General features: G+C 40.7%; 1 protein-coding gene across 8 annotated transcripts in view; it reads right to left on the bottom strand.

Moving 5' to 3' along the window:
• Positions 1 to 19,882, bottom strand: part of ZMYM2 (zinc finger MYM-type containing 2) — a 178,085-nt gene that overhangs the window by 127,458 nt on the left and 30,745 nt on the right. For 6 of the 8 annotated variants that reach the window (XM_077809145.1, XM_077809186.1, XM_077809190.1 and 3 more), the window contains exons 3-5: positions 11,843 to 11,924; positions 9,615 to 10,471; positions 1,793 to 2,078 (exon numbers count right to left, since the gene is read on the bottom strand). In XM_077809145.1, the coding sequence (XP_077665271.1) occupies positions 1,793 to 2,078; positions 9,615 to 10,461 (1,133 nt within the window). In that variant the 5' untranslated portion in view covers positions 10,462 to 10,471; positions 11,843 to 11,924. Of the gene's footprint in view, positions 1 to 1,792; positions 2,079 to 9,614; positions 10,472 to 11,812; positions 11,925 to 19,882 lie in introns of all 8 variants that reach the window. The other 2 variants (XM_077809178.1, XM_077809171.1) reach the window with 2 other exon arrangements.

The raw sequence follows: 19,882 nt of genomic DNA, 5'->3' as shown, positions 1-19,882 counted from the left end.
CTTTTGCTCCTGGACAGTACTGTCACACAAAGTCACCACCAGGCCCCTCTGCAATTAACAGTGACTGTCCAGCAAAACAGACTACGCACAAATTCATTGACACAATCATGCTGTGACCTCTCTTTCATTAAAGCCATGGTGAAAACTCCTGATATTGACTGTTTATCTCAAAGTTCACTTTCTTCTTTAAGCTTCTTATGTCACTTGCTTTCGACATGCTCCTTTATTCTGTCAGTGCAAGCACTGATCTCAACGCTGCAGTACTTGCAATTCAATGCGTCCTCTTCGTTCCCGTCTTTACTTTTCTTAAAAATTTCTAAGCACTGATTTTTTGTTGGTATTCAGGCACAGATTTGTGCTTTTGCCCCACGTTTACCTCTTTACCTTATCTATCTTTATCTGTGGAGGACTGATTGTTTAAATTTAGCGCCGCTCTAAACAGACGCAAAACAATAGGCAGGCAGCATGCCTTTGGGAGCCAATCATCCCGCATTATTAACATTGTTTGATTTTTCTGACCTCCACTGTGCGTGTGTTCTGAGTTTTACACTGAGTAACTGCTTCAGTCTCAGAGATACAGGACACAACCATCATGTAAAACATTAGTGTTTAACAAAAATAAGTACTCAAAAAAAATACTGAGTAGATTGATGAGGGTATAAATCAATAAAAAAATAAAACTCTTAATTTAAAAAAATGGTAATTTATCGGTGAAAAGTGAAAATGCAGAACACTATGTCTAAATATATTTAATCACTTCTGTAATACTGCCCATATTACACTGCCTTGACCCCAAAATGGGATGAAGCCCCCATTCATGCCTTCACTATTTCAACTCTGCTTTCTGTAGCTTCCACAAGGCCCTGTTCTCCAGACTCCGGCAGGTGCCCACCCCTTCACACATACAGAGAAGTATGAACCATCTGGCTCCCGAGTGATTTCAGGAATGAGTTCAGAATTCCTGGGCTTCTTTTTAAGACTTTCTATATTATATATATATATACATACACACACATATACATACATACATACATATATATATGCACAATAGGCATTCTCATAGGCTTGCCAGTTTATTGCTCGTCTCCCTTTCCCTCCAGCCATTGCCTAGGCCAGGGCTTTCCCCCATAACTCCCAGTTGATGGAACAGTCTTCCTATGTTTCTCAGCCATGTCTTTCCAAATCTCAATATTTTTTTCTCCTATGTATTTGCCTCTTGATGTCATCTTTTCCCTCTCACAATGGAAGCATTTATATAATAAAATGTTTTCACTATTTTTTCTTGTGAATTTATGCCATATTGTTTACTGTACTATATTTTGTAAACTCTTAGAAACTGTTTATATGAAAAAAATCACTAAACCAAAACTATTGATTTGTATCTTTAAAGAGAAGAAGCTCCCCTATGCTGCCTTATTTTGAATTAGAGAGTTGACAATCAAGGAGAGGTACTGTACTTTCCTTGATTATCTCCAGACATGCTATAACCATGAAGGATTACGTATAACGGTAACTTATAAAGGATTAGTCATTTTCAACCAAATTTAAGGTGGCCCTACACTTTGTGGGGAAAAATATTTTTGTAGTCAGATCTTACAAGCGTCATATACTTAGTTATTAGATTTCAGAGTGGTAGCCGTGTTAAGTCTGTATCAGCAAAAAGAACGAGGAGTACTTGTGGCACCTTAGAGACTAACAAATTTATTAGTTATTAGAAATGCTCCTTAACATTCATAAAGCAGATATTTTTGCATTTAAGTATTAAGGGAACAACTAATAAAACATCCCTTACTTTTTGCACATAACACAGAGTTTCTTTGGAGCAGGTTTATGCGAGAATGATGAGAGGCAGGCAGTGGAACAAAATAGGTGAGCTGATCCTTTGCGCTGATATGCAGTCTGTCCCTTCTGCAAGGGTTTTTTACAATTTGCACATGTGACTTTAACCTGTTTAGAAGGTTGTTGTTGTGCAGACGGCTGAAAAATCTGTTTAGGAAGGGAGGCCACTGGTGACAAGGAATCCACACCTGGTTGCTTCTGATTTCTAGGGAATGAAGCTGACTGGGATATCCAGGAATCTTAAAAATACAAAATACATGGAAAATTAAGTATATAGACATCTTTCAATATACAAATAGATTTGATTATATGAGGATAATTTGCTAACAAAAGTGATTAAGAGGGGGAATTGGTTATCTTGGAGGTATATGTAAGCCAATTTAAAAGAACATGCTCAGTCAGTATGTTTAGATCAATGGCATTGTTCTCCGCCATCACAGGAAATTCCAAAACAGGGGAGCATCTAAAGTTGCCCGTTTCTTAGGCGTGGAGACACCAGTCAGAGTGATTAACACACGTGTAGTTTGTCCACAAACTGGCATTTGAACCTTACTCCTGAGGGCATTCTGTGCCAAAAAATTAAAAATTCTGCACACATCCATATTTTAAAATTCTGCAAGTTTTATCTGTTAACAAATAAATGCAGAGGCTCCAGCATGGCAGTGGGGAGCACAGTCCACTGGCTGTACAAAGGTGAGGATCACCCTGCAGCCTCCCCAGCCCCGGGACACGGACTCAGTGGTGAGGCTGCACCTGACCCTGACACAGCACAAGGCCTGGGCCTGCCCCAGAAACACCTGGGGCCTGTGGCAGGCGCACTAGGTGTGGGGCAGGCAGGCTCAACCAGACAGGATCCAACTGTGGAGGGGCTCAGTGTGGGGAGATCCAGGTGTGGGGTGAGTGGATTCTGTGTGGGACAATCTGAGTGCAGGCAGCTCAGTGGGGGGTCTAGGTGTGGAGGGATCTGGATGCACAGAGGCTCGTTGAGGGGATTCCAGCTGCATGGGCAATGGGACCGCAGGGGCTTCCAAGTGAAAGTGGTTGGCACTCAGCGGAGGGGTCTGGTTGTGAGGGTCTCAGCAGGAGGGTCTGCCAGTGGAGTGGGGTTTTGGGGGGAGAAGGGGATCCGAGTTCAGATTGTTGGGGATCAGTCGCGTGGGGGGGGGGTCTCGGTGGGGCTCAGGGTGATGCACAGGGTGGGGCTCGAAGATGTAGAGGTTTGAATGCAGGGAGCTCAGTGGGGGGTGGTCTGGGTGCAGGGGTGGGGGTCAGTATGGATGGCTGGGGGGGGTTCTGGGTGTATGGGGTGAGGCTTAGCAGGGGTTGGGCAGATGGTGGAGCAACTCCTCATACAGTGACCCCCACCCCTGCAACTGAGGAGCGACGGGGCAGGAAGGGGGGGGGGGGGGAGGGAGATGCTGAGCTTCCGCAGCTTGGGGAGGTTTCTGGGAGTGGGTCTGACACAGCCCCATCCACGTCTTGCAGGGGAAGAGGAAGTCCCATCCTCTCCTGCCTCCAGCCCAGCCAGGACTATTAACTGATCCCTCCTCTGGGTAGGAGCCACTGGCTAACGTGTCCCCAACCCGGAGGTGATTTTCCTCTCCACCTGCTGCTCCGGGTGCCTGAAACAATGTACCTGCACAGCTAGGGAATAGTGCATGACTGCTCTTGCAGCTTCACTATACTTCCCTGTCAAAAAGTCATTTTTGTGCGGGGAAGCAAAGAAATCTGCGGGGGACATGAATTCTGCGCACGCGCATTGGCGCAGAATTCCCCCAGGAGTAGAACCTAGACACAAATATAAAATTGTACCAATTGCATTTAAAAATTCAAAGCAGAGAAGGCAAAGCAGAATTTCCATTTTGAAGATTTCATCTATTAGAAATTTCCATTTTCTAAAAATATTACTGAAGAGGTTTATAAATTTGGACAGATCAAATGTCTATCAGACTTGGGTTGTTATCAAAGATACTTTTCATGTTTTTATTTTCAAAGCAAAACCCTAGATTTTCAGTAGATAGAAAGATAACGTATAAAGAGATTAGAATAAGGTTAAAACTCTTCTGATTTAAAACTTCTGGTATTACATACAAAAATAGTAGATTTGCAACTTCTGAAGTAGTTTCTCAGTCCAGACTCTCTGGCCCAAAGGTTTTTTGTATTACAATTAAAGACAGACAAAATATATCCACACCAATCACCACATGTATCTGTATCATGGGAAGCAATTTCTATTTTACTTTAAAATCCATTTCAAGGCAGTAACTATCAATTAGCAATGAAAATCTGCAGGATAGCAAAAACTGATTAATTCTCAAGATTTTGGTCTTCTCAGTAGGGAACAATGAACCTAGAAGTTAATAGTCCAAGTCCTTGCAGTACCGAAATTCCTCCTCAGAACATCCCCTCCTCCCACCTAGCACTGGACAACACAATCCCAGAGTACAGAGCCACTCTCAGACAATCAGTCATTTTATAGTTTAACATGTTGTAGGGCCGTTTGCATCACAATTTCATTTGTGCCACAGGAAAAGAACTAAAAAAACAGCATCCCTATGTCTCAATTTTTAATATCTTACTTAGGTTCAGAAGACAAACTTCTGGCAAAACTATTCTCCCATAAAACCCTCTTTTGAGGCATTTCTCCAGAATTTAAGCTTCCATTTTGTATCAACTAAGTTTTTAGGCCCTGACAATGGAGAAAGTTCTATAGGATGCCAAAAGTAAGAAGTATTATTTTAAGTATGAAAAATTTCATTATAAGTGAATTTCCTTTACATTTGAATGATCAATTTATTTCACTTAAAATAACAACATGCCAACTATCACCAGTAACTTCAGAGCACCTAAAACTTATTTTTTGATCCTGCCATTCCATTCTTCTAAATGAATGTTTCATAGAAATAATCCTAGAGCCTGGCATGTATAAACAATCTTCTCTTAGATAACATGTATTTGCCATAGTCCCTAAATTAGAGCGAATGTGGCATTTACCCTAACCTATAAACTGAAAGCACTGACATCCGGCAAACTGCACTGCAGGACCTTGAAAGGTCTGTGGCATCTCGAAAGTTTGGTCCAGTATCAACAAGTTAGTTTAAATGCGTAAACGTTTTTAGTGACGCTCCTTGCACCTTAGAACAGCTGGTATCAAAATAGCCATACAGAAACAAAGAAAAAAAATGTGTGTAAATTCTGCAGATTTGGGATTAAAGTTTTTAGGTGAAAATGACTACAGCTATTCTTGATGCTTTCTAAGGAATCCATCAATCAATCTAATGAAAGACTGCCATATTTTCCAATAAAGCATTGTATTTCTAAGAGACCATAAAGATCAAGCTTTACTAAGTCTGCTGCACAATTCTTGGATAAAAGTTTCAAGGACTAAAATTTATTCTTTAAATATCCAAGGAGTCTAATGTTCTTGTTTGGAAATCCAGGTTACTGTTTGGGACTGTGTGTTTGCCTGCCCTGTTGTCTGTCACGACAGCTGCCATGGATGTCCTATTTCCCAGGCATGCAAGACGCATTAAATGTAAGTTGGCTATTAGAAAGCTTCAATTAACATAAAGTGGAGGAGTTATGGGGAGGACAGGGGGAAGCAGCGCAAAAACTTTGTTTTTTTGTTTGTTTTTTTTTTAAAGAATGTGCCCTACACTGACAAATCTAGATATGTTACCACAGTACTTACAGTTTAAGGAGACTCACGCAAATGTGGACTCCATTTCTGGTCAACTACCTAAGACTGACAGATATATTTCTAGAAAATACCTAAATAAGCCAGAACATTGAGACTCTCCCTTTTTCATGTGTGTTTGGAATGGGAGTCCAGACTGGTTCCTTTACATCCAGAACAAGGAAGCACATGCCCAGAAAGATTCCTGTACATGCGACTACATCACCAATATTTCTTAACTGATGCTTCATGGGCCCTATGGTTTGCAGATTTCATTTTTGGTTGAGACTCCAACTTGACACTCACACCTCCTAGCCCCTTCCACAAGGCTACAGTTGGCCTTGAGATTCCCCTCACATCTTAAGATTTCAAGTGGACTTCCCTCCTTTGTGCAAGGGAATTACCATAAAATGTAGAAACAGTAAGTGTCTAATCTTAAAATGGGACTTCTTGCTTTTTCCTCCTGTGTCTTTCATTTCTTTATTCCACTCTTTTCTTCCTCATATTTGCACTCCATTCACTTTATTATTCTCTTCCAACTCTCTTCACATCCTTGAGTCTCACCACTTTTTCCTCCTTCATCTTTCCTTGTATCCCACCACCCTCCTTCCTTTCTTCAAAACCACTCCTAAATCCTGATCTCAGCACAAAAAAGGTGTCTCCCCTTGCTTGGTTCATTCCCATGTTGCCCCCAAGTCTCCATTTCTTCAGGGTGCTCTCCTCCCCACCCCACCAGTGCTCTGTTAGGAAACATCCTTTTTTAGTGTCTGCCTTCTATAATGCCCTCCTGGATGACAAGCTTTATGGGTGCTCAGACTGATACTGCTAGAGCTTACGGCTCTGAAGCATTCATTGTTAAAGGCTGCTCCCCAGAAACAATGGACTTACTTCAAGTCTTAAGACCACTCTGCTTTAGAGTCACAATGGACTTAATACAACAATGGACTTCATACAACAATGGGCTGGACATAAGATTTGCAAAACTACTCCAGTAGTTGGAAACAGTATCCTTTGTGCCAAGTTTTCAGTTATGGAGAAAGGCAGGAGCAGCAATCATATGGGGAGATGGTAACATCTGAGAGCATTTAAGATTTTTCTATCCACTTCTTCCACCATATCCCTGCACCACAGGATGTTGGGGAAAACATCCTTGGTAGCTATACTTAAGATGGAAATGCTTCATGATATACAGATTTCTGATCGGGCAGGACTAGCTTGTCGGATAAAATGCTGACAAGTATTCACTGGAGGGTCATTCAAAAAAAAAGGGGGGGTGTATGAAAAGGAGAGCAGAAACAAGCTACCCAGAAAATGTTTCCCCTACTTTTGTAAATAAAACCTAAGAGATCCACACCTACCGTGTTTCAGTTGTTTCTCCTGTAAAAGTAGTTTCCACTACAGTTCTCTTCTCTCTCCCCCTCTCCTTCCTCCTCTCGTTTCTTCTTCGTTTGCTCCTGCTCTCACTTGACTTTTTCCTTTTTTCGCTTGCTCTGTCTCTCCCCTTTTTTACCTGTGGTAGTCCTTTCTGCTCCCGCTTCTCCCTATTTCTTTTCCCCTTCATTGTGTTCTTTTCATGTGTGAGGACCACAAGCGTAGAAAAGACCTTTTTTATTCCCTCCAGAAGACAAGCAACATTTGGAAAGTGCAACAGATACAGACCTTTGCAACACACTCTCAGCTCCCACCCCATTCTGAATCAACCTTCCTTCTTCCTTCCCATAGTTGGCCCTCTTCACTGAATCCCAAGGAAACCTTTCCTCCTCTCTTCCCCATTAATCCAGGGTGCCAGAACTCACTCTACTTCATGCTGCTAGTATACCAGTTTCCATATTTTGCAGATTTTTGGTATGCACCTGATCGTCAATCAAACTAGCAGCCATGCACAAAGCCTTCTGGGCCAGCAGTAAAAGGAGGAATTTTCTGGTGCCTTGGGCAAAAGCATGTGCTGGTTTTGAAAGGTATACAAAAGGCATTATTTTGCATTAACAAGTACTAGAAGTCCCCATGTCTTCCACTTGTAATGTCACAAAAAAACAATGCATTTTGAGGTCTTTAGTGTATCAAGTACCAGCAAATGTCACAAAAATGGGAATGCATTCTTCCAAAAAGAAGTTAAAAACTGATGTGAACGTCCAAGCTATCTAGAGACACTTGACACAAAACAAAAAAACTCTTCAAGTTTGAGTTTCGCTTTTTTGTTACAGTAGATATGACTGATTCATAAGAATGGACAGAGCCATCCACAAACTACAGAACTTGGGGGGGCAGGGATAGCTCAGTGGTTTGAGCATTGGCCTGCTAAACCCAGGATTGTGAGTTCAATCCTTGAGGGGGCCATTTAGGGATCTGGGGCAAACACTGGGGACTGGTCCTGCTTTGAGCAGGGGGTTGGACTAGATGACCTCCTGAGGTCCCTTCCAACTCTGATATTTTATGATTCTATGAACTTGTCAAGTTGACATGAATTTTGCAAGTTAGTCAGGAAACACAGCATTTCCTTTGCTCTTATTTAGATAGAAGTATTTAGTTTTAAGTTAATACTTCTAAAATGCTCTATAAAATGTATTAATACACTCTGAAAAGTAAGTTTTGGTGATACAAGAACTAGAGAACTCTGCTATCAAGATACTTGTTGATCTAGATAGAAGCTACCAAGCTATCTGAGAATTATAAAATTAACATATTGGCAAATTGTGCTAAGTTCTAATACATCTGGATTCCAACTGAATATTTTAGATCACCTTTGAAATGATCCCAATTAGTCTTCGAAGTTATTACCATTACCAGGGAAATAAGGGGAATTCATACATTTGCTACTGGCTTCATCTGAGATAGTTTTCTACGAGGCTAATTTAATAGGGCAGCAATGCACTGACTGACACAGAGAACTTAATCTTCATAATGTGAGATTAAAGCTTCATTATTTAGGTGGAAGCTTAAATTCTGCAGAATGTGAACTCTAGAAAACTGCAGTTGCAACTGTCCCATTTTGCTCCTAGTGGAACCTGTTGTTAGCTAAGTAAGGTTTACTGCTATTCCTGCTGTCCTAAACAAAAACAAATTACCCTAACAGCATATAGCACATAAGTTTTAGCACAAGTAGTACTAAAAGGTAACATACATATAACTATTAACAGTTATATTATGGGAACACCTAGAAGCCACAAGCAGGTTAGACCTCAAACGTACCAGACATCACACAAACAAAAATTACATACTTCACAGAGCTTAAATTTAAAATGCCAGCTGCTATTATGATGATTCAATTAACATTCTAGGGCAGGGGTTCTCAAACTGGGGGTCAGGGACCATCAGGGAGTTGTGAGGTTATTACATGAGGGGTCGTGAGCTGTCAGCCACCACAAACCCTGCTTCACCTCCAGCATTTATCATGGTGTTAAATATATAAAAAAAGTGTTTTTAATTTATAAGGGGGGAGGGGTCGCATTCAGAGGCTTGCTATGTGAAAGGGGTCACCAGTACAAAAGTTTGAGAACCACTGTTCTAGTGTCTCACGCTTAATCCTTTTGCATATCAAATACTATTCAAAGAGCATGGACAACAAAACCTGTAAATTAAAGCTTCTCCACTTTGAAGGAAAATGGCTTTGATGCATAATACTAGCCACAGAACTTCAGAAACAGAAGCTTGGCTCAAATACTAAGTCCATGAACAAATGTGCACTATTTATCTAGGTGCACACATGCCACCCTGACTGCACACTGGGCTCCATGCATCCCAAGTCAATTACACATAAAAATGTGCATTGTCTTTTTGAAAGATGAGGTAATTATACACAAAGTATTAACGGGGGGAGGGGGAGGGAGTATTCATTTTTCTAGCTAGTTATTAATCCAAGACAAGTTTACTGATGTATACACTTCATCTCATTGATTGAGCAGATTCTACTCATACACAAATAAAATGACAGATTAAAAAAAAACCGAAGTTCCTTTTCTAAGAATGAAGTTAAGAGTGTATGTGTGCATGTGTGTATATTAGTAGCTCTGTTCTTTATATATAAACAAATTAATATTTTGGACTGTTCAAATGTTATACATTTTATAAGCTTAGCAAGGTATTTAAACGTATGACTTACCAGGACTGTGATGAGTCACAGATTCTCCATTTTGAAACACATCTCCAGCCACATTCATTCTACCAGGATTGAAAGGTCCTACACCAGTCTTGGTCTGTGAAGTTAAAGATGGGGTGTATGTTTGTATATTAACACCAAAATTACTTGACTGCAGTCCGTTAGACACATCTCCCAAGTTGGTATTCTGCAGTGATGTTACATGTGTAATCATTAAGTTCATGTCACGCCCTTCAGTATTTTCTAAATGACCATCATTCACAGAGCTCATACCTGTTTCTAACGTGGTAACATTAGCAATCTGAATTTCAGAGTCTGGTTCTGTGGTTATACCACTATTACCTATTCCTGCATTTACCTTACTTCTTGAAAAACTGGAAGCTGAGAATTCCATATCGCTGGATCTATTTTTACACTCTGGAAGTCTTCGTTCATTAAAACTGGAAGCATTCTTCTCTTGTCCTGGATTTGTTTCAATATCTTCTTCATCATCAATAATAATTGTCTCACTTATACTTCCCTTTTGAGAACTTAAGTCTTTTGAAGGAGGAAGCATTTTGGAATCATTTCCTTGAAGCTCGTCGCTTTTTAATGAAATAAATGCAGTATTTCTCTGATCAGATATCAGTGATGTAGAAGTCTGTGGAGGTTGAATAGGTTCAATAAAAACAACATCATCATCATCTTCTATAGATGGGTTTTGGAATTTATTAGTTCTAGAAACTAGAGTATTAGGCGGACCTCCAAAAGAATTTCCTATATTTGCAAGACCGGTTGCCATGGCAGTAGTTCCTAGTAAACCAGAAGTATGTTCAGACAGTTCTAATCCTCCCAGAGAACTTCTGTCCATTCCAGATAAGCTGTTATGTAAGTAAAAGAGAAACAGTAATTTAAGTACAAGATTTAATTTCTTAAATAGCAAATATTCCATAAAATTTAAAAAGTCTAGTCTTTTAGTTATTTTCTCTTCTTAATTAGATCTTAATGACAGCTCAATATCTCTATCTTCTCTTTCATAAGAACTTTTACTCATTATGCTACCTAACACCACTCTCACATCATAACACACTAGTAAGAATGGAGGTCCATTACCAGTTTCACAGAAATTTTGCCAATAGAACAGCTATGTGCTGTTAAGTTTAGCAAGATAAATGTTGGAAACATCAATAGAATTTAGCACAATTATCACCTTTTTGTTGCCATTTAATACTTAGGCTTAATTTCCTATCCCCATACCCCACACCTCTCTTGTATGCACAATGAGGTCAAATAGCATTGCCTCTGCTCAACTGCAAGGCAAGATCAAGAACACAGATATTTTAAGTTACCAGTTTTTATTCCTCTTAAAATGGTATGAAAACATCTCAACACCAAATGCACAATTTACGTGCCTAGTAAAGGACTTGCTTTGCATGGACTAACTAATGCTCTCAAGGTGTAGGCTAACCAAGACTACTTCACAGTCTGAATTAGAAAGCACAACCCTATCACACAGTTCCAGCCCAGCTGAAGAGTGGTGGGGGAATGAAAAGAGGGTAAGAGTACTTAGAGTACCGTTGGAACAGCTGGCTAAAGGAAGAAAGAAAAACGTTGACTTTGCCACCCTTTAATTCCGACCACTGCAAGGGATAGGAGAAAGAGAGGCTCATTTGAGGTCCTGGCTCCTTCTCTAAAATTATTTAACAAGTTGTAAGAGATTCACTTCCTATCTCCTCTCTTCTCAACATCAGATGCTACTGCAGGTTCCTTCATCCACTACTCATTTCGAACATGGCATTTTGTTTTCTGTGGTTTTGGGGAGGCTGCTGGGTTTATTCTTGTAGACACTGGCAAGAGTACAACTGTATTTTTAATAAGCCAAAAGAAACTTTAGCCCTGGATATTTTCTTTTATGTATTATATAAGGCTAAATATATAATCAGGGCCAATGGAAAGGACAGAATAGAAACAGAGTTCACAGCAGCTGTTGGTAAATGAACTGCATTGTGCTGCTGCATGCACTGGGAAGAATATAAAGGTAACTCCATGACAGTATACTCAAACACATACCTGAATTTGCATGTGTGATACCATCAAATCTTTGTGTACTTTATGACAGAAGATTATTCAAGGCTGGAAAAATGTTTGTGGATTTCTGCAAGTAACCTATTTTTTTTTTTAAAAAGGGGGTGGGAAGTATTTCCCCCCCCCCCAATACTCACCCATCCAGAAATCCACTGCAGCCTGTTTACCTTAATAAGTTGCTCTCAAGTGCTCCAGTGTAGGGTCTATTCCTCTTATACCAATTAACTTGATGTGCTTGGTTGAAATGTCCTGAAATAGATCCAAAAATAAACTCTCACGATCCTAACATACATAATAACAGGTTCTTCCCCCACCCCCACTGCCCAAAGTCTTACCAACCAGGATAACAAGTCTGTTTCCTTCACACCAGCTCAGAGTGTTTAGAAAGACTTTTTAAAAGTGGTGTCATCCTTCTGCATAAGAGGTGTTGTCTAGCTCATAGTACTTAGAATTATTTGTGCTCTGGGTGAGTAAACCACTATTACGTAACAGTTCAATCATACAATGTTAACAAAATGCACTAATCAGTTTAGTTGTTCCTGGATGATAGATAAAACTGATTATGCTATTAGATTGTCCTAGCCAAGAGTCGGGAACTGAAGCGGTCATCTCTCCCAGAAGGTACCCATTCCAGATTTTACACTAGGTACAGTTTGTAATTGGAGAGCTCTTTAGTTGATACTATATAGATACACGGACATGTTCATTAAAAGCAGGTGGAGAGGACTGCAATCATTTTAAGCAAAGGATACTAAAATTCAAGCAGCTCTCATAGCAAGTCTATATTTTAAAAAGCTGCAGCGGCTACTGAAGCACTGTAATGAAGATGCTACTACACCGACAGGTGAACTTCTCCCGTTGGCATAGTTAATCCACCTCCACAAGAAGCGGTAGCTATGTCAACTGGAGAAGCTCTCCCATCAACAAAGCGCTGTCTACACTGGGGTTAGGTCAGTATAACTGCGTTGCTCAGGGGTGTGGATTTTTCAATGCTAGGAAGAGGTTTATAAATTGTAGAGAGATCCTGCCAACTGTTATCCAGTCAATATTCTATTCCATCAATTTCAGTGCATAATCTTAAACAGACGTTTATCAACATCTATAAATTAAAATTAAATCCTCCCAAGCCTACACATGCGTAGGTACATAAACTGCAAAAACTTCAGTGAAGTTGCAGCCACTTACCCCAGGTCTGAATTTTGGCCTTTGACTACAAGGTTGTTACAGTGTGTTTGTCAAGGCAATTCACATACAGATTATACTTCACTTGGCCCATTTAGGTCGGTTAAGCTATTTGGCTATATTAGTCAAGCTTGAAACCAGGTGCTCCACTAATCACATAAACACTTTAATCCCCTTAATTCAGCTTCCTCTCATTTCTTTCTAACCAATGACATTCATTTCTTATGCATCTTCATTGTCTGACCCTTCTTGAGTTTGGCTCTCTCAAAGAGTTAGCCTATTGTAGAGCTTTACTGTATGAGGCTGTCAAGGAACACTTTCCAGTTTAATAGCATGATGAGTAACATTTCTTATTACTAACAACCTCAAAGAGCAGGAACTGAAGTGCACTTATGCCCCATTGATTGTAAAATTGCCGCCTGTATGTATAGAAAGGCTATGTTTGGATTTTCTTCTTATTTTAAAACACAAGAATATTGATGTTTTATTTTAGAAGAATTGCCAAACTTTGTAGAGAAGAAAACACTCATGTTTTGGACCTACCAATCTCTGTGAATCGAAGTTACTGATTGTGAAAAAGTTCTTTAAGGAAAGCATTGTGAAACAGCATTCAATGTCAAAGTCGACATTGTCCAAAGAATTAATTTTTAGGGTTTTTTTGTGGAAGAGGAGAAATGGATCAGCTCAGAAAGGTACTAATACCACGGGGAGTCCCATGCGCTTATACGCTTTATTCATAAAGTTGGGTGCAGTCTGAATCTGGCATTTAGGCTGAGGGTAAAAACTCAGTGTTATGAAGGTACTTGGGGTGGCTTCAAGCTACAGCGTGAATTGGACCTTTTGCCCTACCTGGGTGTTGAAAGCCATCAAGTAGTTACTGGAGCCACTGCTGATTGAGATTTAACAGTTTTTGTAAGTGGAAGGCACATGCTTGTAATTCTTAAAGCATTTATTGAGGCCCCTACTCGAGAAAATATCTTTTTCCAGAGATTATCACTAGTTGGTTTCTTAATTTCCCTTATCCTGTCCAATTGGGGTTTAAGCACAGGTATGGGCTAGAAACAGCTTTAGTGGCATTATTCAATGATTTCCTCCTTGCAGTGGATGAACCTAGAACATCTATGCCCACCAGATCAGTCAGCAGCTTTTGAAATCATTGACTATGAGGTTCCATTAACTTGCCTACTGACCGGGTAGGCATGAATTCTGTTTGGAGTGGTCCCATCTTTGAGAGATCAGAAAGTTACAGTTCCACACCAAAACCTTCTACTATGAGGCTTCTCTCCTATGAAGGAGATAGGTGTCTGTACTGTCAGCCCCTCCTGACCAACATGCAAACGAGGCCCTTGGAAGAGTCAGTGAGGAGATATGGGCTGTGATATGACCATTATGTTAAACATCACCCTGTAGTTGGAAGAAATTATACTGGGGCTCCTGGCAGAGCATGCAACCAACATTTCAACTACAGGCAAGGACTTAGAGGACGTGGCCATGAGCACTGTTCACATTCTGCTTCCAAACGAACCTTGCCACAATTATCTATGCCTCTATCACCTGCAGTAATGCAGCTAACTTGAGCCTATTAAGACACCACTTAAACTATACCTATTCAGAAAAAGAGAGTCCACTCATTAAATGGAGTATTACATAAATGCTTTAGGATCTACATTGACTGACAAAAGATTTCTGGGTGAAATTTAGGGCATTATTTTTAACCTATCTACAGAGTGGAACAATTTAAATCACCTTCATTTAATTTTTTTAAAGCATTTATTTAAACTAGGCTTTGTAAAGCTATTTTGAAATATCAATTTTAATCTAAAGTTAAAATTGGTTGAATTGCTTTTTTTACAAAATTCCACTGTCAGAACCTGCCCCAGTCCCTCTCTTTGCATAGACACCAGTCTTGTGAGTAAACAACTAATGGATCCCACATGTGTTTAAGTCATCTGAGCCTCCTCCACCCCCACAGACCAAGTCGTGGCTAGTCACTTTTCCTAGGAGTATGGAACAGCTTTCATGTGAGGAGAAATTAATTAAGACAGGGATTTTTCAGCTTGGAAAAGAGATGACTAAAAAGGGATATGATAGAGGTCTATAAAATTGTGAATGGTGTGAAGAAAATCATAGTATCATAGGAATGGAAGGGACCTCGAGAGGTCATCTAGTCCAGTTCCTTGCACTCATGGCAGGACTAAGTGTTATCTAGACCATTCCTGAGAGGTGTCCATCTAAACTGCTCTTAAAAATCTCCAATGATGGAGATTCCACAACCGCCCTAGGCAACTTATTCCAGTGCTTAACTACCCTGACAGTTACGAAGTTTTTCCTAATATCCAACCTAAACCTCCCTTACTGCAATTTAAGCTCATTGTTTCTTGTCCTATCCTCAGAGGTTAAGAACAAATCTTCTCCCTTCTACTTGTTACAACCTTTTATGTACTTGAGAAAACTTTTATGTCCCCTCTCAGCCTTGTCTTTTCCAGACTAAAAAAAATATATTTTTTTCAATCTTCCCTCAAAGGTCATGTTTTCTAGATCTTTAGTCATTTTTTGTCGCTCTTCTCTGGACTCTCTCCAATTTGTCCACATCTTTCCTGACATGTGGTGCCCAGCACTGGACACAGTATTTCGGTTGAGGCCTAATCAGTGCAGAGTAGAGCAGATGATTTACTTTTTGCATCTGGTTTACAACACTCCTGCTTCTACATCCCAGAATTGTTCACCTTTTTTGCAACAGTGTTATGCTGTTGACTCATATTTAGCTTGTGGTCCACGATGACCCCCAGATCCCTTTCCACAGTACTCCTTCCTAGGCAGTCATTTCCCATTTTGTATGTGTGCAACAACTGATTGTCCTTATTGAATTTCATCCTATTTACTTCAGCCCATTTCTCCAGTTTGTCCAGATCATTTTGAATTTTAATCCTATCTTCAAAACACTTGCAACTCCAGCTTGGTATCGTCTGCAAACTCTGGGAACAGTTTTCCAACCAGTTTTGCACCCACTTTATAGTAGCTCCATCTAGGTTGTATTTCCCTAGTTTGTTTATGAGGTCATGCAAGATAGTATCAAAAGCTTTACTAAAGTCAAGATATACCACATCTACTGCTTCTTCCCTATCCACAGGCTTGTTACCCTGTCAAAGAAAGCTATCAGGTTGGTTTGATGGGATGGGTTCTTGATAAATCCATGCTGTTACTTATCACCTTACTATCTTCTAACTATTTGCAAACTGATTGCTTAATTATTTGCTCCATTATCTTTCCTGGTACAGAAGTTAAGCTGACTGGTCTGTAATTCCCTGGATTGTCTTTATTTCCCTTTTCATAGATGGGCACAATATTTGCTCTCTTCCAGTCTTCTGGAATGTCTCCTGTCTTCCATGATTTTCTAAAGATAATCACTAATGGCTCAGATGAATCCTCAGTCAGTTCCTTGAGTATTCTAGGATGCATTTAATCAGGGCCTGGTGACTTGAAGATATCTAATTTGCCTAAGTAATTTTTAACTTGTTCTATTCCTATGAAAATGAATAAGGAAATGTTAGTTAGTCCTTCATGTAGCACAGGAACCGGGTGTCATCTAATGACATTAATAAGCAGCAAGTTTAAAACAAACAGAACAAGTATTTATTCAGACAACACACAGTCTACCTGTGGAACTCCTCGTCAGAGGATGTTGTGAACGCCAAGACTAGAGGGGAGGGGATAGCTCAGTGGTTTGAGCATTGGCCTGCTAAACCCAGGGTTGTGAGTTCAATCCTTGAGGTGGCCATTTAGGGATCTGGGGCAAAAATTGGGGATTGGGCCTGCTTTGAGCAGCAGGATATTGGACTAGATGACCTCCTGATCCCTTCCAACGCTGGAAGTCAATGTCAATCAGCCAACGCTGATATTCTATGATTCTAACAGGGTTCAAAAAAGTACTAAGTTCATGGAGAATAGGTTCATCAATGGCTAGTAACCAGGATGGTCAGGAATGCAACACTATGCTCTTTTGAGTGTCCCTAGCCCCTGTTTGCCAGAAGCTGGGAGTGTCGTCCACTCCCAGGGGATGGGATCACTCAGTGACTGGCTGTTCCCTCTGAAGCACCTGGCATTGGCTACTGTCATAAGACAGGATACTGGGCTAGACGGACGATTGGTCTAATGCAGTATGGCCATTCTTACATTCAAGCTGTGGTCTCTCAGGACAGTTCCCTGGTGCATACCTCTGACCTTAAAAGACCCCAGCACCCCTCTCTTGGGACTTTGGGCTTTGTAGCCCAGCTGCCTTACACACCAGAATCAGTGCCTCAACTCTTCTAAATGCTAATACATGTGTCACCAGCTGCTTCTAAACGGATCCCTCAGAGTGTCACCTCGCTGCAGGTGCTCTGATCTTCTCCATTAACCCCTTCAGGGACAACATGACAGACACTCAAAGAATACAGGATTAGCAAAGGAATTTCTTAACCACAGGCATTTTACTCTTAACAGCACTACATGGTTACAGGTCTTTGAAAAAACAAAATCCCAAATGCAGCCCACCCCTTTTCTCTGATCTCACTCTTCCTGTAACTGCTGGATTTGGTCAACGTCCTTCGGCTAGACAGCCCTTCCTGCCACCTGGCCTGGTCTTCCACCAGATGTCTGTGAACGTTACCCCTTAAATATAATCTTTGATCCACTTCAGCCGTATGCCCAGTCTGAGGAACTCCAGCCCCTTCCCCCAGCCAAACTTCTGTGTAGAATGTTCGTTGTTCTTGTATACGGGCCAGTTACTCAGAGACCGTATTGATAGACTGCTCTGTACCAGCTTCCCAAATAGTAATTCAACTAGGTGTTGAGCCTCTACTACAAAATGGATGCTCTAATCCAGGGGTTCTCAAACTTCATTGTAGCGCAACCTCCTTCTGAAAACAAAAATTACTACAGGACCCCAGGAGACGGGACCGAAGCCTGGGCCCCCCCAGGCCTCGCCATCCTGGGGGGCAGGGGTGGCAAAGCCAAAGCCCCACCTCCTCTGGTAGGGAGCCAAAGCCCAAAGGCTTCAGCCCCAGGAAGCAGGTCTATAACCTGAGCCCTGCCACCCAGGGCTGAAGCAAGTCAAAGCCAGCCCTGGCGACCCCATTTAAATGGGGTTGCAACCCAGAGTTTGAGAACCACCGCTCTAATCCACAAGGAAAGTTACAATATATCATGAAGGTCATGCTCCTAAATGAAGATTACGGCGCAAAGTGGAGCCTCTAAAAAGAAAAGGTGATCTCACAACAAAATGGAGTTCAGAATTTGACACAGTCATTCCCAAATCTGTCAAACATTATTAGTAGGATATTTGAAATTCACAAAACTGTTATAGGCAAAAAACACAAAATATTGAAACTTAAGAACATAAGATCTGTCATACTGGAAAAGACCAAAGGCCCATCTAGCCCAGTATCCTGTCTTCTGACCGTGGTCAATGCCAGGTGCTTCAGAGGGAATGAACGGAACCGGTAATCATCAAGTGATCCATCCTGTCGCCTATTCCCAGCTTCTGGCAAACAGAGGGTAGGGACACCATCCCAGTCCATTCTTGCTAATAGCCACTGATGGGACTGTCCTCCATGAATTTATCTAGTTTTTTGAACCCTGTTATAATCTTGTCCTTCACAACATCCTCTGGTAAGGATTTCCACAAGTTGACTCTGCATTGTGTGAAAAAAATACTTCCTTTTGTTTTAAGCCTGCTACCTATTAATTTCATTTGATGACCCTTAGTTCTTGTGTTAGAAGGAGTAAACAACACTTCCTTATTTACTTGCTCCACAGCAGTTATGATTTTATAGACCTCTATCACATCCCCGCCTTAGTCGTCTCTTTTCCAATTTGAAAAGTCCCCATCTTATTAATCTCTCCTCATACGGCAGCCGTTCCATACCACTAATTATTTTTGTTGCCCTTTTCTGAACCTTTTCCAATTCCAATATATCTTTTTTGAGATGGGGCGACTACATCTGCACACAGTATTCAAGATGTAGGCATATCACGGATTTATATAGAGGCAATATGATATTTTGTGTCTTATTAACTATCCCTATCTTAATGATGCCCAACATTCTGTTCACTTTTTTGACTGCCGCTGCATATTGAGTGGATGTTTTCAGAGAACTATCCACAATGACTCCAAGATCTTTCTTGCATAGTAACAGCTAATTTAGACCCCATCATTTTATATGTATAGTTAGGATTATGTTTTCCAATGTGCATTACTTTGCATTTATCAACACTGAATTTCATCTGCCATTTGGTTGCCCAGTCACCCAGTTTTGAAAGATCCTTTTGTAGCCCTTCACAATCTACCTGGGATTTAACTATCTCATCATCTGCAAATTTTGCCACCTCACTATTTGCCCCTTTTTCCAGATCATTTATGAATATATGTTGAATAGGACTGGGCCCAGTACAGACCTCTGGGGGACACCACTATTTACCTCTCCATTCTGAAAACTGACCATTTATTCCTACCCTTTCTTTCCTATCTTTTAACCAGTCACCAATCCGTGAGAGGGCCTTCCCTCTTATCCCATAGCAGCTTACTTTGCTTAAGAGCCTTTGGTGAGGGACCTTGCCAAAGGCCTTCTGAAAATCCAAGTACAATATATCCGCTGGATCCCCCTTGTCCAATTGCTTGTTGACCCCCTCAAATAATTCTAGTAGAATGGTGAGGCATTGTTTCCCTTTACAAAAGTGATGTTGACTCTTCCCTAACAAATTATGTGCATCTAGGTGTCTGACAATTTTGTTCTTTACTATAGTTTCAAATCAGTTTGCTTGGTACTGAAGTCAGGTTTACCAGCCTGTAATTGCTGGAATCACTTCTGGAGCCCTTTTTAAAAATTGGCGTCTCATTAGCTACCCTCCAGTCATTTGGTACAGAAGCACTACAGTTAGTAGTTCCATTTGAGTTCCTTCAGAACTCTTGGGTGAATACCATCTGGTCCTGGTGACTTATTACTGTTAAATCCATCAATTTGTTCCAAAACCTCCTCTAATGACAC

Source organism: Eretmochelys imbricata, chromosome 1 (genome assembly GCF_965152235.1).
Source record: "Eretmochelys imbricata isolate rEreImb1 chromosome 1, rEreImb1.hap1, whole genome shotgun sequence".
NCBI lineage: Eukaryota > Metazoa > Chordata > Testudines > Cheloniidae > Eretmochelys > Eretmochelys imbricata.
Note: the sequence above shows the minus strand (reverse complement) of the source record. Positions and strands in the feature narration are given on the sequence as shown.